At 41.5% G+C, this 18819-nt stretch overlaps 1 protein-coding gene across 3 annotated transcripts in view; it reads left to right on the forward strand.

Annotated features, from left to right (window-relative positions):
- tpk1 (thiamin pyrophosphokinase 1) overlaps positions 1–18819 on the forward strand; it is a 318684-nt gene that overhangs the window by 48011 nt on the left and 251854 nt on the right. For all 3 annotated transcript variants that reach the window (XM_084325680.1, XM_084325682.1, XM_084325681.1), the window contains exon 3: positions 14414–14488. In XM_084325680.1, coding sequence (XP_084181806.1) covers positions 14414–14488 — 75 coding nt within the window. The remainder of the gene's footprint in view (positions 1–14413; positions 14489–18819) is intronic.

An 18819-nucleotide genomic window follows, 5' to 3' on the forward strand; every position in this document is an offset into this window, starting at 1 on the left:
CAATTGTCTGATCCCGATTTCCAGTATTGATGTCCATCGGGTCCCTGACATGAAATGGCACAAAATACGCATCAAGTGTGCTGAACGCATTCCAAATTGCTCGAATGAACCGTTTCACTTGCCTGGGTCCAAATTCTCCGCCCGGACCAGATACAATGTAACACACAGTGTAAAATAAGGTTTCAAAGGGTAGGCAATACTGCCACCTAGCAGGATTCGGCTGGCATTGCACTCTCGGGGTCTCAGAATGAGTTCCAATGATAACACCGAGGTCCGTGAGAGTGTATAGAATATTAAAGTCGAAAAAAAGAAAAACAGACCAAATAACCAAGTATACTTGTTATTGGCACTCAAGAGATGGCGTGCAATAATTAGTATATTATTGGCGCAGAAAGTGTTAATATGTACAGTGATACACTATGGTAGTAGTCATACTGGCCAGCAGTGTAACTAGTACAATTAGGTAAGGTATATGTATATAATGTCTACAGATATGTAAAAATTATTATATGCAGGTATGTACAGACATATATATATATATATATATATATATATATATATATATATATATATACATATACATACACACGTTATAAACAGCATCATTGTACATACTATCTTACAGTCATATGGGTTACAGAGATATATGTGGAAATTATTATAGGCTTGCAATAAATCAATAAAGAAAAAACCTGTAGTGATAACAACAAAAAGCCAAATCCTGAAGCAGTCATATGCAATCTAGTAGGACTGGCACCCGAAATCAAGTTTGAACAACTCCAAAGTCAAATAGAATTAGTTTGAACTTTTATGTAATAAGAATCCTCTATTATAATGTACCTCCCCCCGGCAGACCCATGCCTTTTCCTAATTGCAAGCGATCCCAGAACAATTAATAATGCCGTCGGTCTGGATGGTGTAGTTGCATGTCGCTTGCTCTGTGGGACAGAGCTGCTGGCGGGGAGGCACCACATAATTACTCTCCTCATTTCTGCTGAAAGAATGTCTACGACTGATAAAAAGACAGACATCCCATCCTTTTATTCATAGTTGTGGATAAGCTCCTGTAGTGAGTTCTGTGCCCATAACGATTTGCTTAGTTGGATGAACCCTCACACTTCCCTCCTCTGCAGTGTTCCAGCTGTCAAGCTGTCGAGAGAGAGAGAGAGAGAGAGAGAGAGAGAGAGAGAGAGAGAGAGAGAGAGAGAGAGAGAGAGAGAGAGAGAGAGAGAGAGAGAGAGAGAGAGAGAGAGAGAGAGAGAGAGAGAGAGAGAGAGAGAGAGAGAGAGAGAGAGAGAGAGAGAGAGAGAGAGAGAGAGAGAAGAGAGAGAGAGAGAGAGAGAGAGAGAGAGAGAGAGAGAGAGAGAGAGAGAGAGGAGAGAGAGAGAGAGAGAGAGAGAGAGAGAGAGAGAGAGAGAGAGAGAGAGAGAGAGAGAGAGAGAGAGAGAGAGAGAGAGAGAGAGAGAGAGAGAGAGACAGAGAGACAGAGAGACAGAGAGACAGATCATATGCAACAGTCTGTTAATTAATTAAGAAGCGAAAATTTTAGGTCACGTTGTAAGAGATTCCATGATTCCGCTGCATCGATACAAAAACGAAGTCTAAGACTAAAACTAAGAAAAACAGGCAGCCGTCTCAAGCCTGTGGGACATTTAGCTACTCCCTTATATGATCCACAAATGGACTCCACACTTTCTCAAACTTCCTCTGTCCGTGAGTCCCCCCACCTCCAATGTACAGCCCTCACCAAACCCACCCAACCCCACCCCACCCAACCAACCTCCTCCAATGTACAGTTTCTATGCCAAATGTATATACACTCCTTTTCTGGACACTTTTGTATCACAAACAGTACTGTATTTGCAAATCTGATATGTCATAAATTTATAGATGTAGCAGTACTGTCTATCTGTATGTCATGTATGTCATATATGTTATGAGAATTGAAAATGGGGGACCCTGATGTAAACAAGTCGAAAGTCTTTCTCTGGTCTGCATCCCCTTAACAATTGTATGTATTGAGCTGTACTGTACTGTACCCATTCTGCAATCTGTTAATAAACTTTTCAATCAATCAATCAATCAATCAAGTCTCAACTTCTTCAAGTTTAAAATGCTGCATCATCTCTCTTAGCCACTGAGTCCAGCTAGTTTAAGATGCTGCATCACCTCTCTTAGCCACTGAGTTCAGCTAGTTTAAGATGCTGAATTTTTTTGTACCGTTACACCCCTAATATATATATATATATATATATACAATGTATTTATTTTTTACCAATGTTGTTCAGCTACCTGATTATGGCAAAATACATGATTATGGCAAAACCTAACTTAAATAATATTAATAATCACTATGGGTCCATAGAACATTTATTCAGCACTTTTGAATGCATACATTAATTTCAGACTGACTGCTGAAAGATTGTACAATTTAAACATTTTCTTTGCATACAACAAAATGTGCATTAACACATTCAGCGCCAGCCACGCGGGGCGCTAAAGGGCTCCGTATGCCAGCATCCACTATATTTGCAAACGCATAAACTATGTCTTAAATGGCTATGTGTCTAATCTGGCCCTCGCTTATCAATGACTTGTTTGCAGTCAACTTTGTCAAAACAAATTGTTTTTTAATCGGTTCATTTCCGTTTTATACCATTTTGAAAAACTCTTGTTTTTAAGTTTCAGGAAAATATAAAGATTCTGTGATAAACGCCCTTTACTGGAATATTCTGGAATACACAAAAAACTGTAATTTTTCTGAATCGTTTTCAAATAAACGCTAGATTATCGATAGTATATCACTATATGTACTTATGCACGCTATATAAGCGGGCTGAAAAATCAAATCTCTTATTTCCTGATCGCACACACACACACACACACACACACACACACACACACACACATGGCACACGCTGATATCTCTGTGAAAAAAGTTCTGATTATCCTAAGACTGGTAAAATAGATTCCTTACCTCAGATCAGATGTTCTCCAAAAAGATTATTCCAATTCCTGATCGCCATTCCAAATATCAATCGCGTTTATTGATCCAACGCTGGATACTGGAAATATGTATTCCACGCTGTTTTGGGGCTCGGAAATTACTTGGATCCTCTCTGGTGGCTTGCCCGAGAAGTAAAATGAGGAAGCTAGACCCCCCCCCCCCCCCCCCCCCCCCCCCCCATGTGTTTCGTTTCAATCCATTCCAAAGGGATGCAGTAACACAGGGAGACGATAGGGGGCTGTATTTTCCCAATGGAGCTCAGAGAGCGTTTGCAGCCCTAACGTGAGACTAGATTGATGAAATATGAATTAAAATCGCTAATTAAAAAAAAGCGAGATTTATCGTCGCTGGCACTCAACGGTCGGCATGAACTAACGATAAATCTCGTCGCTGGCACTCAATGTGTTAAAGTCAAGTGCATTTTCTTTTCTCTGTAGGATAACTACAACAAAGTGCATTCAGAACAAAGCCAATGTGCTTTAAAACTGCATAAAGATCTAGGCCAGTAGATAATATATTGAAAATAATTAGTGCTGTCAGGCGATTAAAACAAATTATCTAATTAATTACAGGATTTGTAATGAATTAATCTAATTAATCGCATTTTTATCGCATAACTATTTTAGGCCTGATATTTTATATTCTATCATATTTCAAATTGCATGTGTCCGGATGGCAGAATTCAGTACTGTATCTACAAAACCTTCTGTTTAATCATCTTCGCTTTATTCATTTGCTTAGATTTTTCAGGTCTGGTCAATTTTAGCATGGTGTTATTCACAGTGATTTTTTTTTATTATATTCTCATTTGGTTCATTACAATTTACTCAAGCCTAGTAACAGACACAGTATTTCTGACACTGGGAATACATTCCCTGAGATCCATAGATGTCCCTAGAATCAGATACCAAGAACATGCAAATGCACCATTACATTTTTTTTATTTGTAAATGTTTATTCTACGTTCTTATGGAATGAGATAAAAAAAAAAATGTATTTGAGTTAATTTCATAATGCGATAATTTGCTGTGTAATTAATTAATCTAATTAACGCGATAAACTGACAGCCCTAAAAATAATCTCTTTTCAAGTCTTACTGGACAAAATTTGGTTTGAGTTTTGAGCTTCCTATTTGCCGTAGTTGATGTCACACTAGAATATCAACACACAGGTTTGGAAGCTGGAGGAGCTCGATCCATGAAGCAATATAAAGAAACTAATAGCCAATAAATGTGAAGTTATCTTTGAACCTCTGTTGTCAAGCCTCGTCAATATAACCCCCCCCCCCCCCCCCCCCCCCTTTCCTCACTAATGGAACTGGTGTCGTGGAGTCACTCCGCTGTCTAGGGTACGGTACGGCTAACGTTAGTTAGCCTAGCCGTGGCTAACGTCAGTGGCTAACGTCAGTTAGCTTGCTGGCTCGCAATTCAATTCAATTGAAGGTCCGAGCTGGTATGTGTCTAATGAAATGCGTTTTGATTACATCATCACAACAACACGTTAGGTTACGAACATAACCCTGTTCTTTGACATTCAGTGATATTGAAAGCCGAAAGGGCCTTTTTTAACCATTTTCGGTGGCCGAATATTCTGTGCATCCCTACCAGTAAGTGGACAGGTGAGGAAACTGTCATAATGATTGTGCCAGAGATGCTGGAGAAAGACTGCATCTGCACTGGGTTAATTTTTTAACTAAACGTGACAGCCCTTACAGCCAGCCGACGCTGTCCTGATCGGCAACCGAGACGAAGGCAGGATGACATTTTCTGGTGCATAGTTATTTACGACTCCAGGTCGGATCGTTCTTTCATTGTTCTGTCTTTTCGGAAATCGTCCCTTGTTGGAGAATTTTCATAAAAAGTATTACCCCATGGATGTCAGCATTTAAAAATGTCTTGTGTGCGTACCGTATAAAAATTTGACATTTTAATTAGTCTGTGTGTGTGTGCACATGCATGTATGGAATTTGTACTGTCTGGTACTTTTAGAAGCATCCCAAGGTGAAGTCCCCCAACAGAATCAGATACCAAGAACATGCAAATGCACCATTACATTTTTTTTATTTGTAAATGTTTATTCTACGTTCTTATGGAATGAGATAAAAAAAAAAATTTATTTGAGTTAATTTCATAATGCGATAATTTGCTGTGTAATTAATTAATCTAATTAACGCGATAAACTGACAGCCCTAAAAATAATCTCTTTTCAAGTCTTACTGGACAAAATTTGGTTTGAGTTTTGAGCTTCCTATTTGCCGTAGTTGATGACACACTAGAATATCAACACACAGGTTTGGAAGCTGGAGGAGCTCGATCCATGAAGCAATATAAAGAAACTAATAGCCAATAAATGTGAAGTTATCTTTGAACCTCTGTTGTCAAGCCTCGTCAATATAACCCCCCCCCCCCCCCCCCCCCTTTCCTCACTAATGGAACTGGTGTCGTGGAGTCACTCCGCTGTCTAGGGTACGGTACGGCTAACGTTAGTTAGCCTAGCCGTGGCTAACGTCAGTGGCTAACGTCAGTTAGCTTGCTGGCTCGCAATTCAATTCAATTGAAGGTCCGAGCTGGTATGTGTCTAATGAAATGCGTTTTGATTACATCATCACAACAACACGTTAGGTTACGAACATAACCCTGTTCTTTGACATTCAGTGATATTGAAAGCCGAAAGGGCCTTTTTTAACCATTTTCGGTGGCCGAATATTCTGTGCATCCCTACCAGTAAGTGGACAGGTGAGGAAACTGTCATAATGATTGTGCCAGAGATGCTGGAGAAAGACTGCATCTGCACTGGGTAAATTTTTTAACTAAACGTGACAGCCCTTACAGCCAGCCGACGCTGTCCTGATCGGCAACCGAGACGAAGGCAGGATGACATTTTCTGGTGCACAGTTATTTACAACTCCAGGTCGGATCGTTCTTTCATTGTTCTGTCTTTTTGGAAATCGTCCCTTGTTGGAGAATTTTCATAAAAAGTATTACCCCATGGATGTCAGCATTTAAAAATGTCTTGTGTGCGTACCGTATAAAAATTTGACATTTTAATTAGTCTGTGTGTGTGTGCACATGCATGTATGGAATTTGTACTGTCTGGTACTTTTAGAAGCATCCCAAGGTGAAGTCCCCCAACAGAATCAGATACCAAGAACATGCAAATGCACCATTACATTTTTTTTATTTGTAAATGTTTATTCTACGTTCTTATGGAATGAGATAAAAAAAAAAAAATTATTTGAGTTAATTTCATAATGCGATAATTTGCTGTGTAATTAATTAATCTAATTAGCGATAAACTGACAGCCCTAAAAATAATCTCTTTTCAAGTCTTACTGGACAAAATTTGGTTTGAGTTTTGAGCTTCCTATTTGCCGTAGTTGATGACACACTAGAATATCAACACACAGGTTTGGAAGCTGGAGGAGCTCGATCCATGAAGCAATATAAAGAAACTAATAGCCAATAAATGTGAAGTTATCTTTGAACCTCTGTTGTCAAGCCTCGTCAATATAACCCCCCCCCCCCCCCCCCCTTTCCTCACTAATGGAACTGGTGTCGTGGAGTCACTCCGCTGTCTAGGGTACGGTACGGCTAACGTTAGTTAGCCTAGCCGTGGCTAACGTCAGTGGCTAACGTCAGTTAGCTTGCTGGCTCGCAATTCAATTCAATTGAAGGTCCGAGCTGGTATGTGTCTAATGAAATGCGTTTTGATTACATCATCACAACAACACGTTAGGTTACGAACATAACCCTGTTCTTTGACATTCAGTGATATTGAAAGCCGAAAGGGCCTTTTTTAACCATTTTCGGTGGCCGAATATTCTGTGCATCCCTACCAGTAAGTGGACAGGTGAGGAAACTGTCATAATGATTGTGCCAGAGATGCTGGAGAAAGACTGCATCTGCACTGGGTTAATTTTTTAACTAAACGTGACAGCCCTTACAGCCAGCCGACGCTGTCCTGATCGGCAACCGAGACGAAGGCAGGATGACATTTTCTGGTGCACAGTTATTTACAACTCCAGGTCGGATCGTTCTTTCATTGTTCTGTCTTTTTGGAAATCGTCCCTTGTTGGAGAATTTTCATAAAAAGTATTACCCCATGGATGTCAGCATTTAAAAATGTCTTGTGTGCGTACCGTATAAAAATTTGACATTTTAATTAGTCTGTGTGTGTGTGCACATGCATGTATGGAATTTGTACTGTCTGGTACTTTTAGAAGCATCCCAAGGTGAAGTCCCCCAACAGGATGCATGAAAAACAAAGGTGTGTGTGTGTGTGTGTGTGTGTGTGTGTGTGTGTGTGTGTGTGTGTGTGTGTGTGTGTGTGTGTGTGTGTGTGTGTGTGTGTGTGTGTGTGTGTGTGTGTGTGTGTGTGTGTGTGTGTGTGTGTGTGTGTGTGTGTGTGTGTGTGTGTGTGTGTGTGTGTGTGTGTGTGTGTGTGTGTGATGTCTTTAAAAGTCAAGGCTGGGTGCGTTTTTATTTTGTCTCTCGCTAGTCGCTACACCTCCAGCCAATTAAGGCACAAGACTGACAAATCTTCTCCTGTTCATTCTCATCTTCTCCGCATCCTCTTCCTCTCCTCCGCCTCCTGCCTAAGAGTGGTTCACTTTGTCAGTTCTGGATGACCTTCACGAGATGTGGATATATTTTTTCCAACGTTGTCGTGTCACCGTAACCTCAAACACACCGCCACAAAATACGCTCACCCTAACCTAGACGATGCAAAATGATTGTCCCAGAAAACGTAATTCTTTCCCCTCCCATCCCCCAATTTAGTCGTTATGCCAATTCCCTCCTGCCCTACTGTCGGTCTGGGGAGGGTGTAGTCTATACCATGCGTCTCCTCCGATACACTCTGAGTCGCCAGCCACTTCTTTTCACCTGATGGCTAGGAGTTTCACTGGGACAGCGTAACACATGCAGAGGTTCTCCCCCCAGATTGCCTCCCTGCTGAACAGGCACCAAAGTCAACAAGCTATCTCAACAAGCAGGATTCAAACTCCACCGGCTTCCCACCCGCGGACACTGACTAATTGTGTTCATAGGGACGACTGGCCCAGCCGGAGGTACCACTGACTCCGGGATTTGAACCCTGGGTGGTAGGCGAGTGCTTAGACCTCTACCTCTTAGACCTTTCTCTGGCTAGTTATCCCCTTGATTAGACCTCTCTCTGGCTAGTTAGCCCCTCGATTAAACCTCTCTCTGGCTAGTTAGTTAGCCCCTTGATTAATGTAAGTAAATGGGGCCACAGTAAGAAGCACTCATAAACAAACTGGTTTAAATGGTAAATTAATGGTAAATCAATGGTAATGAATGGTAAATTGTGCATTTTATAGCAGCTTTTATCCAAAGCGCTTTACAATTTGGTCCTCACATTCACCCATTCACTCACACATTCACATACCGACGGCAGAGGAAACCATGCGAGGTGCCAGGCGACTGCTCTACCTCCCGAGCCACTGTTGCCCCTTTACTTTGGTTACACTATGGAGTCTGTTTCAGCATTTATTTCAGGCCTTCAACAATCACCCTTCAACAATCACCCTTCAACAATATCACAGATAAGTGACCACAATAGTCCACATTTTGAATTTGCACTTCTTCAATTATCTTGAGCAGCACATTTACCATTCTTCAACAGTGCCCCACAACACTGTACACCTCACTCATTAGTTACTGAGGTAAGGATGAGTGTTAACACCGCTCACTCATTGGGTAATGAGGAAAGGACGAGTGTTACACTTCTAACTCATTAGTTACTGAGGTAAGGATGAGTGTTACACTTCTAACTCATTAGTTACTGAGGTAGGGATGAGTGTTACACTTCTAAATCATTAGTTACTGAGGTAAGGATGAGTGTTACACTTCTAACTCATTAGTTACTGAGGTAAGGACGAGTGTTACACTTCTAACTCATTAGTTACTGAGGTAAGGATGAGTGTTACACTTCTAACTCATTAGTTACTGAGGTAGGGATGAGTGTTACACTTCTAAATCATTAGTTACTGAGGTAAGGATGAGTGTTACACTTCTAACTCATTAGTTACTGAGGTAAGGATGAGTGTTACACTTCTAAATCATTAGTTACTGAGGTAAGGATGAGTGTTACAATTCTAACTCATTAGTTACTGAGGTAAGGATGAGTGTTACACTTCTAAATCATTAGTTACTAAGGTAGGGATGAGTGTTACACTTCTAAATCATTAGTTACTGAGGTAAGGATGAGTGTTACACTTCTAACTCATTAGTTACCGAGGTAAGGATGAGTGTTACACTTCTAAATCATTAGTTACTGAGGTAAGGATTAGGGGTGGGAATCATCAGTTGCATCACGATACGATACGATATCGATTCTTTGGACAACGATACGATATTTGCCGATATCACAAAGTCTGCCACGATACGATACGATACGATTCAATTCAGGTGCCTGCGATCGATATGAGGCGATATTATGTGCCCATTTAACACAATCAGTCACATTTAGATCAACTAAAAAAAGGCTACGGAAATATCAATTGATGTATTTATTTTTGAGCTCTTCCAGACATTTAAATGAAAAACAATCTATTGTTTTTAATACAAATAGACCTCCTGTTCACTTTTGTTTTTATATATTGAGCTTTAACACACACACAGACACACACACACACACACACACACACACACACACACACACACACACACACACACACACACACACACACAGTCCCCCACAGCCCCCACCCCTCCTCCTTCCAAGTCCCCTCTTCACTCTCCTGTTCTCTCTCACGGTTAGCTGCTTAGCTTTTAAGCAGCCAACGCGACGTTCATTTAGATATTTAACGCGACGTTGGCATAAAGGAATGGCGACGATGCAACGCCTGTTATATGCATTTGACCCGTTGCGGGGAAAAACTGCACAGACTTATATCGGCTCGCAAAATAGACGCTCTGTAGTGCTTTAGAGCAGACGCAAACACTGCTGTAATGTATACACGGAGTTTCACAATACTGGGCGCCGGCGGATATGACTCGCGGGGATTTTCAAAATAAGAGTATCGCAATATGAATCGATCTTTTTACGTTGCGTCGATCCTATTTGATTATTGATAATAGATCGATATATCGATCTGGATCGATGTATTGTCCCACCCCTAGTAAGGATGAGTGTTACACTTCTAACTCATTAGTCACTGAGGGCTGCAACTAATGACTAATTTGGTAGTCGACTAATCTGTCGATTATTTTTTCGATTAGTCGACTAATCGAAAACCAATTATGTAAACAAAAACAAAAAAGGATATATATATATTCATTTTTTTTTTTTTTTTTTTTAAACTACCTATCTTTGTGAAAGTGGCTTCTCAGCTCTGGTCCAGCTGAAGACAGAGCAGAGGAACAGATTGGACATTGAGCATGACCTCAGAGTTGCTTGTCTACCATCACCCCAGACTTTGAGACTCTTGTCAGGACCAAACAACAACATCATAACATGATGATCCCATAGCAAATTAAAATAATGACTCATGAAACATTTGAATTTGGATCTTAAGCCACTTTAAATGAAAATGTATTTGAAGAACAATACAGCAATCACTCATAACAAGATAAATAAATTAAATAATACAAATTAAAGTGGAAGTGTACTTTAAATAACTAAAAAAATAATAATAAAAAAGAGAAATAACTAGCAGCATCTGCCCCCAGCACCGCGGCTGATGGGGCTGTAACTTGGTCCAGGACCAGGAGGGTGACGTGGAACAGGTGTAAGGGGAGAGGGGGATGAGTCAGATCAGACAGACTTCTAGGTCTTTTGTTTGCTGTGTGTGAGAGGAGTCCGTGTGTGTATGTGTGTGTGTCTTACTCTGATCGCTGTGTGAGTGAGAGGAGTGTGTGTACTGTGTAATTTGTGTGTGTGTCTTACTCTGATCGCTGTGTGAGTGAGAGGTGTGTACTGTGTAATTTGTGTATGTGTGTGTGTGTCTTACTCTGATCGCTGTGTGTGAGTGAGAGGAGTGTGAATGTGACTCTGATTGCTGTGTGTGAGAGAGAGGAGTGTGAATGTGTGTGTGTCTTACTCTGAGCGCTGTGTGTGAGTGAGAGGAGTGTGTATGTGTGTGTGTCTTACTCTGATCGCTGTGTGAGTGAGAGGAGTGTGTATGTGTGTGTCTTACTCTGATCGCTGTGTGTGAGTGAGAGGAGTGCGTGTGTAATGTATTGTGTGTCTAGTCTGATCATCATCTCCTGCAGGGGAACAATGTTTTCAATGTCCAAAATTTGCTATGGGATCATCATGTTATGATGTTGTCTGGAACCCTGAGAAGCCACTCTCACAAAGATGGGTAGTTTTTTTTTTTAAATGACTAATCGACGCAACAATTTCTCGTCGACGATTTTTTATAATCGACAACGTCGATTATGTCGACTAATCGTTGCAGCTCTATACTGAGGTAAGGATGAGTGTTACACTTCTAAATCATTAGTTACTGAGGTAAGGATGAGTGTTACAATTCTAACTCATTAGTTACTGAGGTAAGGATGAGTGTTAAACTTCTAAATCATTAGTTACTGAGGTAAGGATGAGTCATGAGTGTTATACCTTCACTCATTAGTTATTGAGGTAAGGATGAGCGTTACAGTCCAGTCGTGGGAATTCAAAAGAGCTATGGTGCAATAAGGCATGTGATGGCTCTTGGTGGAGTCATTGTCTATTGACGTGAGGACCTCAATTATCTTGTCCATTACCGGTGATTAGAACAGCCGCTCATGTTGAAAAACCCTCCTGGTTGCCGTAATTACGTCAGTAGTGGAGAAAGAAGCCTGGAGACAAAGAATGACTAACAGACTGGAGGTTGTGTCTGGGGGGGGGGGGGGTTGAGGAATAACAACGGAGAGAGTCATAGACACTGAAGGAGAGAGAGAGAGCAGGTTATAGGCTAGCCACGGGGGATGATGGCGACTCTGTTGTCACATGGTTACGGCCCGTGGGTCACGAAGGCTTTTCAAATGAGCTTTGAGGAGATAATGTCTCATGTCCACCGTGGTGACAGAGATTACGACCCCAGATGAGAACACTGTAGCCAAGGTCCGTCCTATTATTTCTAAGTGACGCTATATACTGTACGCTGCCGCTGGATTAGATAGATGCTTTGTCTATCTGAAGGGATATTACAGGAAATGACGTGTGTGCACAGTACACACGCACTTACTTACACACGTGTACACACACACACACACACACACACACAGACACACACACACTTACATACACACGTGCACACACACACACACTTAATTTCAAATTAGTTTCACACTTGAAACTGAAACTATTGCCAGTCTGCATGTATTTTTTTTATCCACTTTTTCTCCTTATTTTTCTATTTTTCTCCCATCCCATTTTCGTGTTTGCAATTCTCCCCTCCCCTGTCTTGAACGTTGCTCGACTATGCCCCCCACTGGTCGGTTGTAGGGAGGATAGAAGCCTTGCATCACGTGTCCCCTCTGGTACACGAGGAGGCAGCCTGTCACATCTTTTCACCTGCCAGCGCGGACTCTCATTGGCGAGGTGTAACACATGGGAGGCTCACACTACCCCCGCCACTTCCTGTCTCTGCTGTGCAGGCGTCCCCCAACCGACCTGTAGGAGTCGCTGTCCACAACGTCCAAATCACCACCCATCGACTTCCACCCGCTGGCTCTGCCAATTGAGCCAGTATGATGGTCGGCCCAAGCCGGAGGCAATGCTGACACCCGGATTCGATACCGGAGTCTCTTGCATTGGTGACGAGCGCAATCTCCGCTGCGCCACCCAGCCGCTCAGTCTGCATGTTTTTATTAGGTGTGACCAGCAGTGATGCTACCTCACGGCACACTACACATCAACTATAGGATACTTCCAGCATTGCCACCATGCTAAATAGATCATTAATAAACTGAGTTTAGTTACTTAATGCCGGGAGGAGCCATAATCGAAGGGGGAACCTTCATATTACCAGACGACTGCTCTACCTCCTGAGCCATTGTTCCTGAGCCCTAGACCTATCTTGGCAGAGCCTGAGGTAGAGCGGCCGTCTGGTAATCGGAAGGTTCCCAGTTCTATTCCTGCTCTTCTGCGCAGCATGTCGGAGTGTCCTTGAGCAAGACACTTAACCCCTAATTGCTTCCAATGAGCAGGTTGGCACCTTGCATGGTTGCCTCCACCATCAGTGTGTGAGTGATTGGGTGAATGGGTGAATGTGAGGAACAAAATTGTAAAGCGATTTGGATAAAAGCGCTATATAAATGCACCATTTACCATTTAGCAAGCCGCCCTCTATCCCCTGCTGAAATCAAATCCAAAACAAAAACCCTAAACAAAGCACAATACCATGTCGTCACCTTTAGAGGTAGCTGTTTGACAACATTACAGATTCTACCTTTAAGCTGAACACTGCTCCATAGACTAGTGAATAACGGAGCACCTATGACAGTACTCATGGTGATTTTCCTGGGATACGGGTACATTTCCTGATCGAGGGCTGTACGCTCCACATTTAAATAAAACTAATTTGGATGTAATGGCTCAAATCAAAATGAATCGAGCCCACAAAGTCGGCGACTAATTCCATGTCAACTCCAAAATGTGTTGCTTGATCACGTCGACGCTCCGATTTCCACCTTTGGGTAGACGGATGATTATAGATAGCAAATTAACTGACCGGGATGATTAGAATTTAGCAGTCATGTCATTTCTGTTTTAGGGCGGATTTCCTCCCCTCGTCTTTGCTCCGGTCGTGAAAACGAGGCGTTTACAAATAAAGTACGAAACAAAACCTTCTGTGCCTAATTAAAATATTGTGGGGGGGAATACAAAAGTTTTGAACGTTCACCGTACCAAACTGGGGTGCCGTCTAACCCAGCTCCTTTGAAGTTGTCTTAAATTCAGAGCCTTAATTGCCTCGTCTCTCAGAGTGATAACGACCTCATTAACACGCCTTTGTTTTACTTACAGTACTTAATTTAGCACGCTGACCTTGTGAGATCAAGATCTGATTACATTATGAAGGTGTATTTTTACACATTTAAGTATGGATGTATTACTCCTTTTCTCTGTGTGTTTGCTTCCCGATTTACCTCCTCTTTGTGTACTTACTCCTTTTTTCTCTATCTCTTTCTCCTTATTTCTCTTCCCTCTATTCTCTCTGCTCTGTCTTTCTCTGTACTCTCTTTCTCGTCCCTCTCTCCATCTCTCTGTCTTTCTCTCTCTCTTCCCTCTCTGTCTCTCTTTCTCTCTCTCACTCTCTTTCTCTGCCTTCTCTCTCTCTTCTGCCTCTATATATCTCCTTTATTTATCCAACACTGTCTCTCTCTTTCTATTCCATCTCTCTCTCTCTCTCTCTCTCTCCTCTCTCTCTCTCTCTCTCTCTCTCTCTCTCTCTCTCTAGCACACAGAAGATCTGTCTTATCATCCTCAACCAACCCCTGGAGAAAGACCAGCTTCACATCCTCTGGAACAAAGGTATATACAGATCTCAGAGAACATCTTATATCAAGGAGATCGTTTTACACTGCGTTGTGTGAAATACTTGCCAGTAGTGTAATCCATGCATACCCATCACCAGCTGACTCACCGAGTCGCGTGGTCCAAGTTCTGGCTTGGTCTGTCTCTCCCCCCAATAAGGGCTGGGTATCGCCACTGATTTCCCAAAAACGATTCGATTTCCGATTCAATTCGATTCAATGCTATAACATTTAAATGTCAAGGAGCCCTCTAGCATGTTGCATTGTTAAACATATCAATGTTTACATTAATAATTTACTCTCAAGCAGTTACATGAATGTACTTTTTATTGGAACATTGGCTTTTGCATATGTCACGTCTGGTTGGTGTCTCAGTGGTTTCGTAGATTTGTTGTATTTCCACAATCATTATCTATGTCTGTCACTATAGCCAATGTAAATGCTAGAAATTATCATGTGGGCCGGGATAACCAATGGAAAATGCCTATCCCGAGGCCAAACTTAATTGCCGACCCCTGGTCTACACCCTCCCCAGACCGACAGTGGGGAAATGCGCGCAACGACCAGGAAGGGAATTGGGATAACGACTAAATTGGGGGATAAAACATAAATAAATAAACTAACCCCAATACACTCTCCCACAATGACACTCCTACCTCTCCTGGGTGTCTGTCTCTCCCCCTCCAATGCACTCTCCCACAGCGACACCCCTACCTCTCCTGTGTGTTGGGGGGGGGGGGGGGGGGTGGGGGGGGTTGGACGTTACAGGGGCCAGTTTCGAATTGCAGCCTCCCGTAGGTGCTCTTTGAGAGCGGTTTTGAAGGTGGGTAGGGATTCACATAATTTTACGGCTGTGGGTAGGGCGTTCCACATTAATGTGGCATAATTGTGAAACGTGTTTAGTCCCTTGTTTGAGCCGAATCTGGGTTGAACATGATTTGTGGAACTCCCTCTGGTGTTGTGGTTGTGGTATTCACTGACCTTTGGGACGTATTTACATGGGTACCTAAGGTGTAGTGTATCTTGTAGACCAGGCCCATTGCACGTTGCTGTACTCTGTCGTCTACTCTAAGCCATCCTAGGTTAATGATGCCCCGCATTTCCCCAAAGGGATCAATAAAGGAATATCTCATCTTATCTTAATACCCTAGTGCTTAGTAATACACTGGCTTCTTGGAACAAAATAGTTCCAAGACATCATGTCAGCCCGACATGTAGAGCATTTAGTATACATCTGTTTGAAACGGTAATTCATACAATACTCATATATATATATATATTCATGATATACTCGTACAATTATTTTAATTGAGAACGAGCTGCATTTGTCCACCTCTTAGGTGAGTGTTCTGTTTACACTGCATTCTGTCTATGGTGATATGGTGATAATCATGTGGTGATGTGGTGATAATCATGTGGTGATATGGTCATGTGGTGATGTGGTGATGTGGTAATATGGTGATGTGGTAATATGGTGATGTGATGTGGTGATTAATATCGAAGTGGACTAAGGTGAGGCAAGGAAAGTTCATTTATTTAGCACATTTTATATCTTGATGCAATTCAAAGCGCTGTTCAAAAAAAAAAGAAAGGGATTAAACTGAGATGTATTTCTATATATATATATATATATATATATATATATATATATTTTTAGGCTTAATTTGATAACAATATAGAACAGGCATATATACGCATTATGATTCAGCCTGTTGTATTGTGTGTGTGCTGACTGAATACAAAATTACTACTACTTTACATAAAAATAGATCAAAGGGAAATAACATGAATACAAAATTATAATAATACAAAAAAAATATTAATATAATGAATAGACACACTGACACAAACCATATAGTGCTGGAGAGACAGGGCTGTAAAGCTGTTCACCTCGTTAGAGTACATACCTGTACAATAAATAAAATCTATGCAACATCATGAAGGATCATAACATGACATCCAACGTAGATTCAAGATTCAATACTTTAATAGAATAGAATAGAAATACTTTTATTATCCAGAGGGAAATTTTACACTGCAAATTGCTCAACATTAAACATTTAGACAGAACAGGTCACGAATAAGAATAACAAAACAAATCAAATTATTTATTGCCATGTCAACGCAGGAATTTGTCTCAATGCATCTCTTAAAAACAGACAGACAGGAAATACGACAAGAACAGCAGGTACTGTTCACATGAAACAGTTCATACAAATTCAAAATCAAACGTAAATAATAATCATCGTAATCTCCTTGTTGTCCTATCGTAGAAATAAGCCCTGAAGTGCTGCTGCTTTGTGCTGCTGTCTGCTTTTTAACATTCTTGCTGGCCAGTGCTCGCTCTACTCCTACTACCTCTGCTGTGAGAGCTCAAGTGTGGAACAGCCTCGGGGCATGTGCTGTGTTCCTGAGGCCAGATCTCCCACACAGCAAAGACTCTGCAGCTTCCTTCCAGGGGGGCGGGGCTGTTTGAAGAGGGAGCAAGCAAGACATGAGGGGTCAGTGGGGGGCAGTGGTGGAAGAAGTACACCATTCCTTTACTTAAATAAAAGTAGAAATACTCAGATAAATGAGTACTCTGGTAACAGTAAAAGTCCTCCATTCAAATTCTACTTAAGTAAAAGTAGACAAGTATTTGCTATTGAATGTACTTAAGTATCTAAAGTAAAAGTACACATTCTACATGACGTTTGTGTATCCATTGACCTCTATAGGTTATGTTAAAGTGGTATGTGGTCCAATTATGCTGCTCTGATTAACACATCCAGCGCCAAAAACGCTGTCCAGCGTTATTGCCCGCCATGCGTTGTCTGCCACAGCGTTTTTGAGATCAATATAAAAAAAAAATCGCCATGGCATTCATAATTCATCCACCCAACCCCCGATGCCCTAGTGGGACCCTAGATGTGACTGCAACGGCTCAATACCGCCGCCTGGTGGATGGCCGGGCGAGTTACACTCTCGCAAAAACCGGAAGTGCCATCGGTGCATCAAGGAAATTCCTCCGGCAGTCACATCTCGCTACGGGGCTCCTGACAGACACTATAGTACATATGGATCGCTTTCTAAACTTAATAATCGATATGATTTCGGCGTTTATTGCGCCATACAAACCGGAAATGGACCTAGGCGATCGGCGTCGAATAATTGGGATCTTTCACCGCCAGTCTCATCGGCCCATGGTAAGGGGAATATAACGTTATTTTCAGCCCGATTGTTTATTTATTTCACTGCAAACCATCTGATCAATATATCACCCATACTACATAGAGCCGTTACTGATGATCAAGGAATTATAAACGACCCCCCCCCCCTTTCCTCCACGCATGATAAAGCATAATGTATACCTATCATATACGACCGCAACTGAGGACACAAAAATGTAATTTACAAAAACCAGGACGAAATTTCTCTTCATGTATGTTGCTATTGTTGACTAAAACAAGACGAGACAAAATAATTATAACTTTTCTTAATGCCATTGTCTCGAGTAGAGCAGTGTGACGCGGAGCTCCGTTATTAGCATTAGCTGTAGAGCTATTTGAAAAGCTAGTTTTAGCTTAACGTTACCTTGGCTAAAGTTGGGACTATTCATAATCCAGCTGCCGACCTGCAAGCAAAGTACAGCAAGTTGGCAAAGGAGTATTCCAAGGTAAATCACCAGTAACGTTACATTCTTTCCATCTACCTAACCGGTAGCTCATGCTAACTGGCTAACCTAGCTCACGTTAATGTAGTTACTGATCGACCTCTCCCACACACGGACAGACATACCGGTGAAACTGTTTAGCTTTTAGTGCCAAATGATAAGAGTCTGAGGCGGAGTCTCAAAAGAGAATGTTGAATATTTATTTTGCATTAAAAATCACAACATAGACATTACTACTAGCTAACTGGAACGAGAGCAGGCTGGATAGGAAGTGCGCAACAACGTGTAACGTCCGTGCGGAACCAATGTGCCAACAACCATTCCGTGGGTGAACTCATTGAGCTTAGTTGTCAATTAATGATACTAATACTAATCTATACAATCACCTGTTGTTGAATAAATACCATTACTTTCTAGTTATTACTAAAAACAGTATATATAAAACAGTAGCTGTAAAAAAGAAAAGAGAAAGTTTTATTTATATAATATAATTTATTTTTATTTTTATGTATGCACTGGTATCGGATCAGTATAACCAGACCTAGACCACCTCTAACTCTAACCCCTAACCAGACCTCTTCCATGTGGCACTTTAACACTGACCTCAGAATGTGATTTTATATAATGTTTGTGTGCAAACAGATTGCAATCAGTGTGTACTACTACTAGTACTACTG

This window comes from Notolepis coatsorum (assembly GCF_963971535.1).
Source record: "Notolepis coatsorum genome assembly, chromosome: 12".
NCBI classification, from domain to species: Eukaryota; Metazoa; Chordata; class Actinopteri; order Aulopiformes; family Paralepididae; genus Notolepis; species Notolepis coatsorum.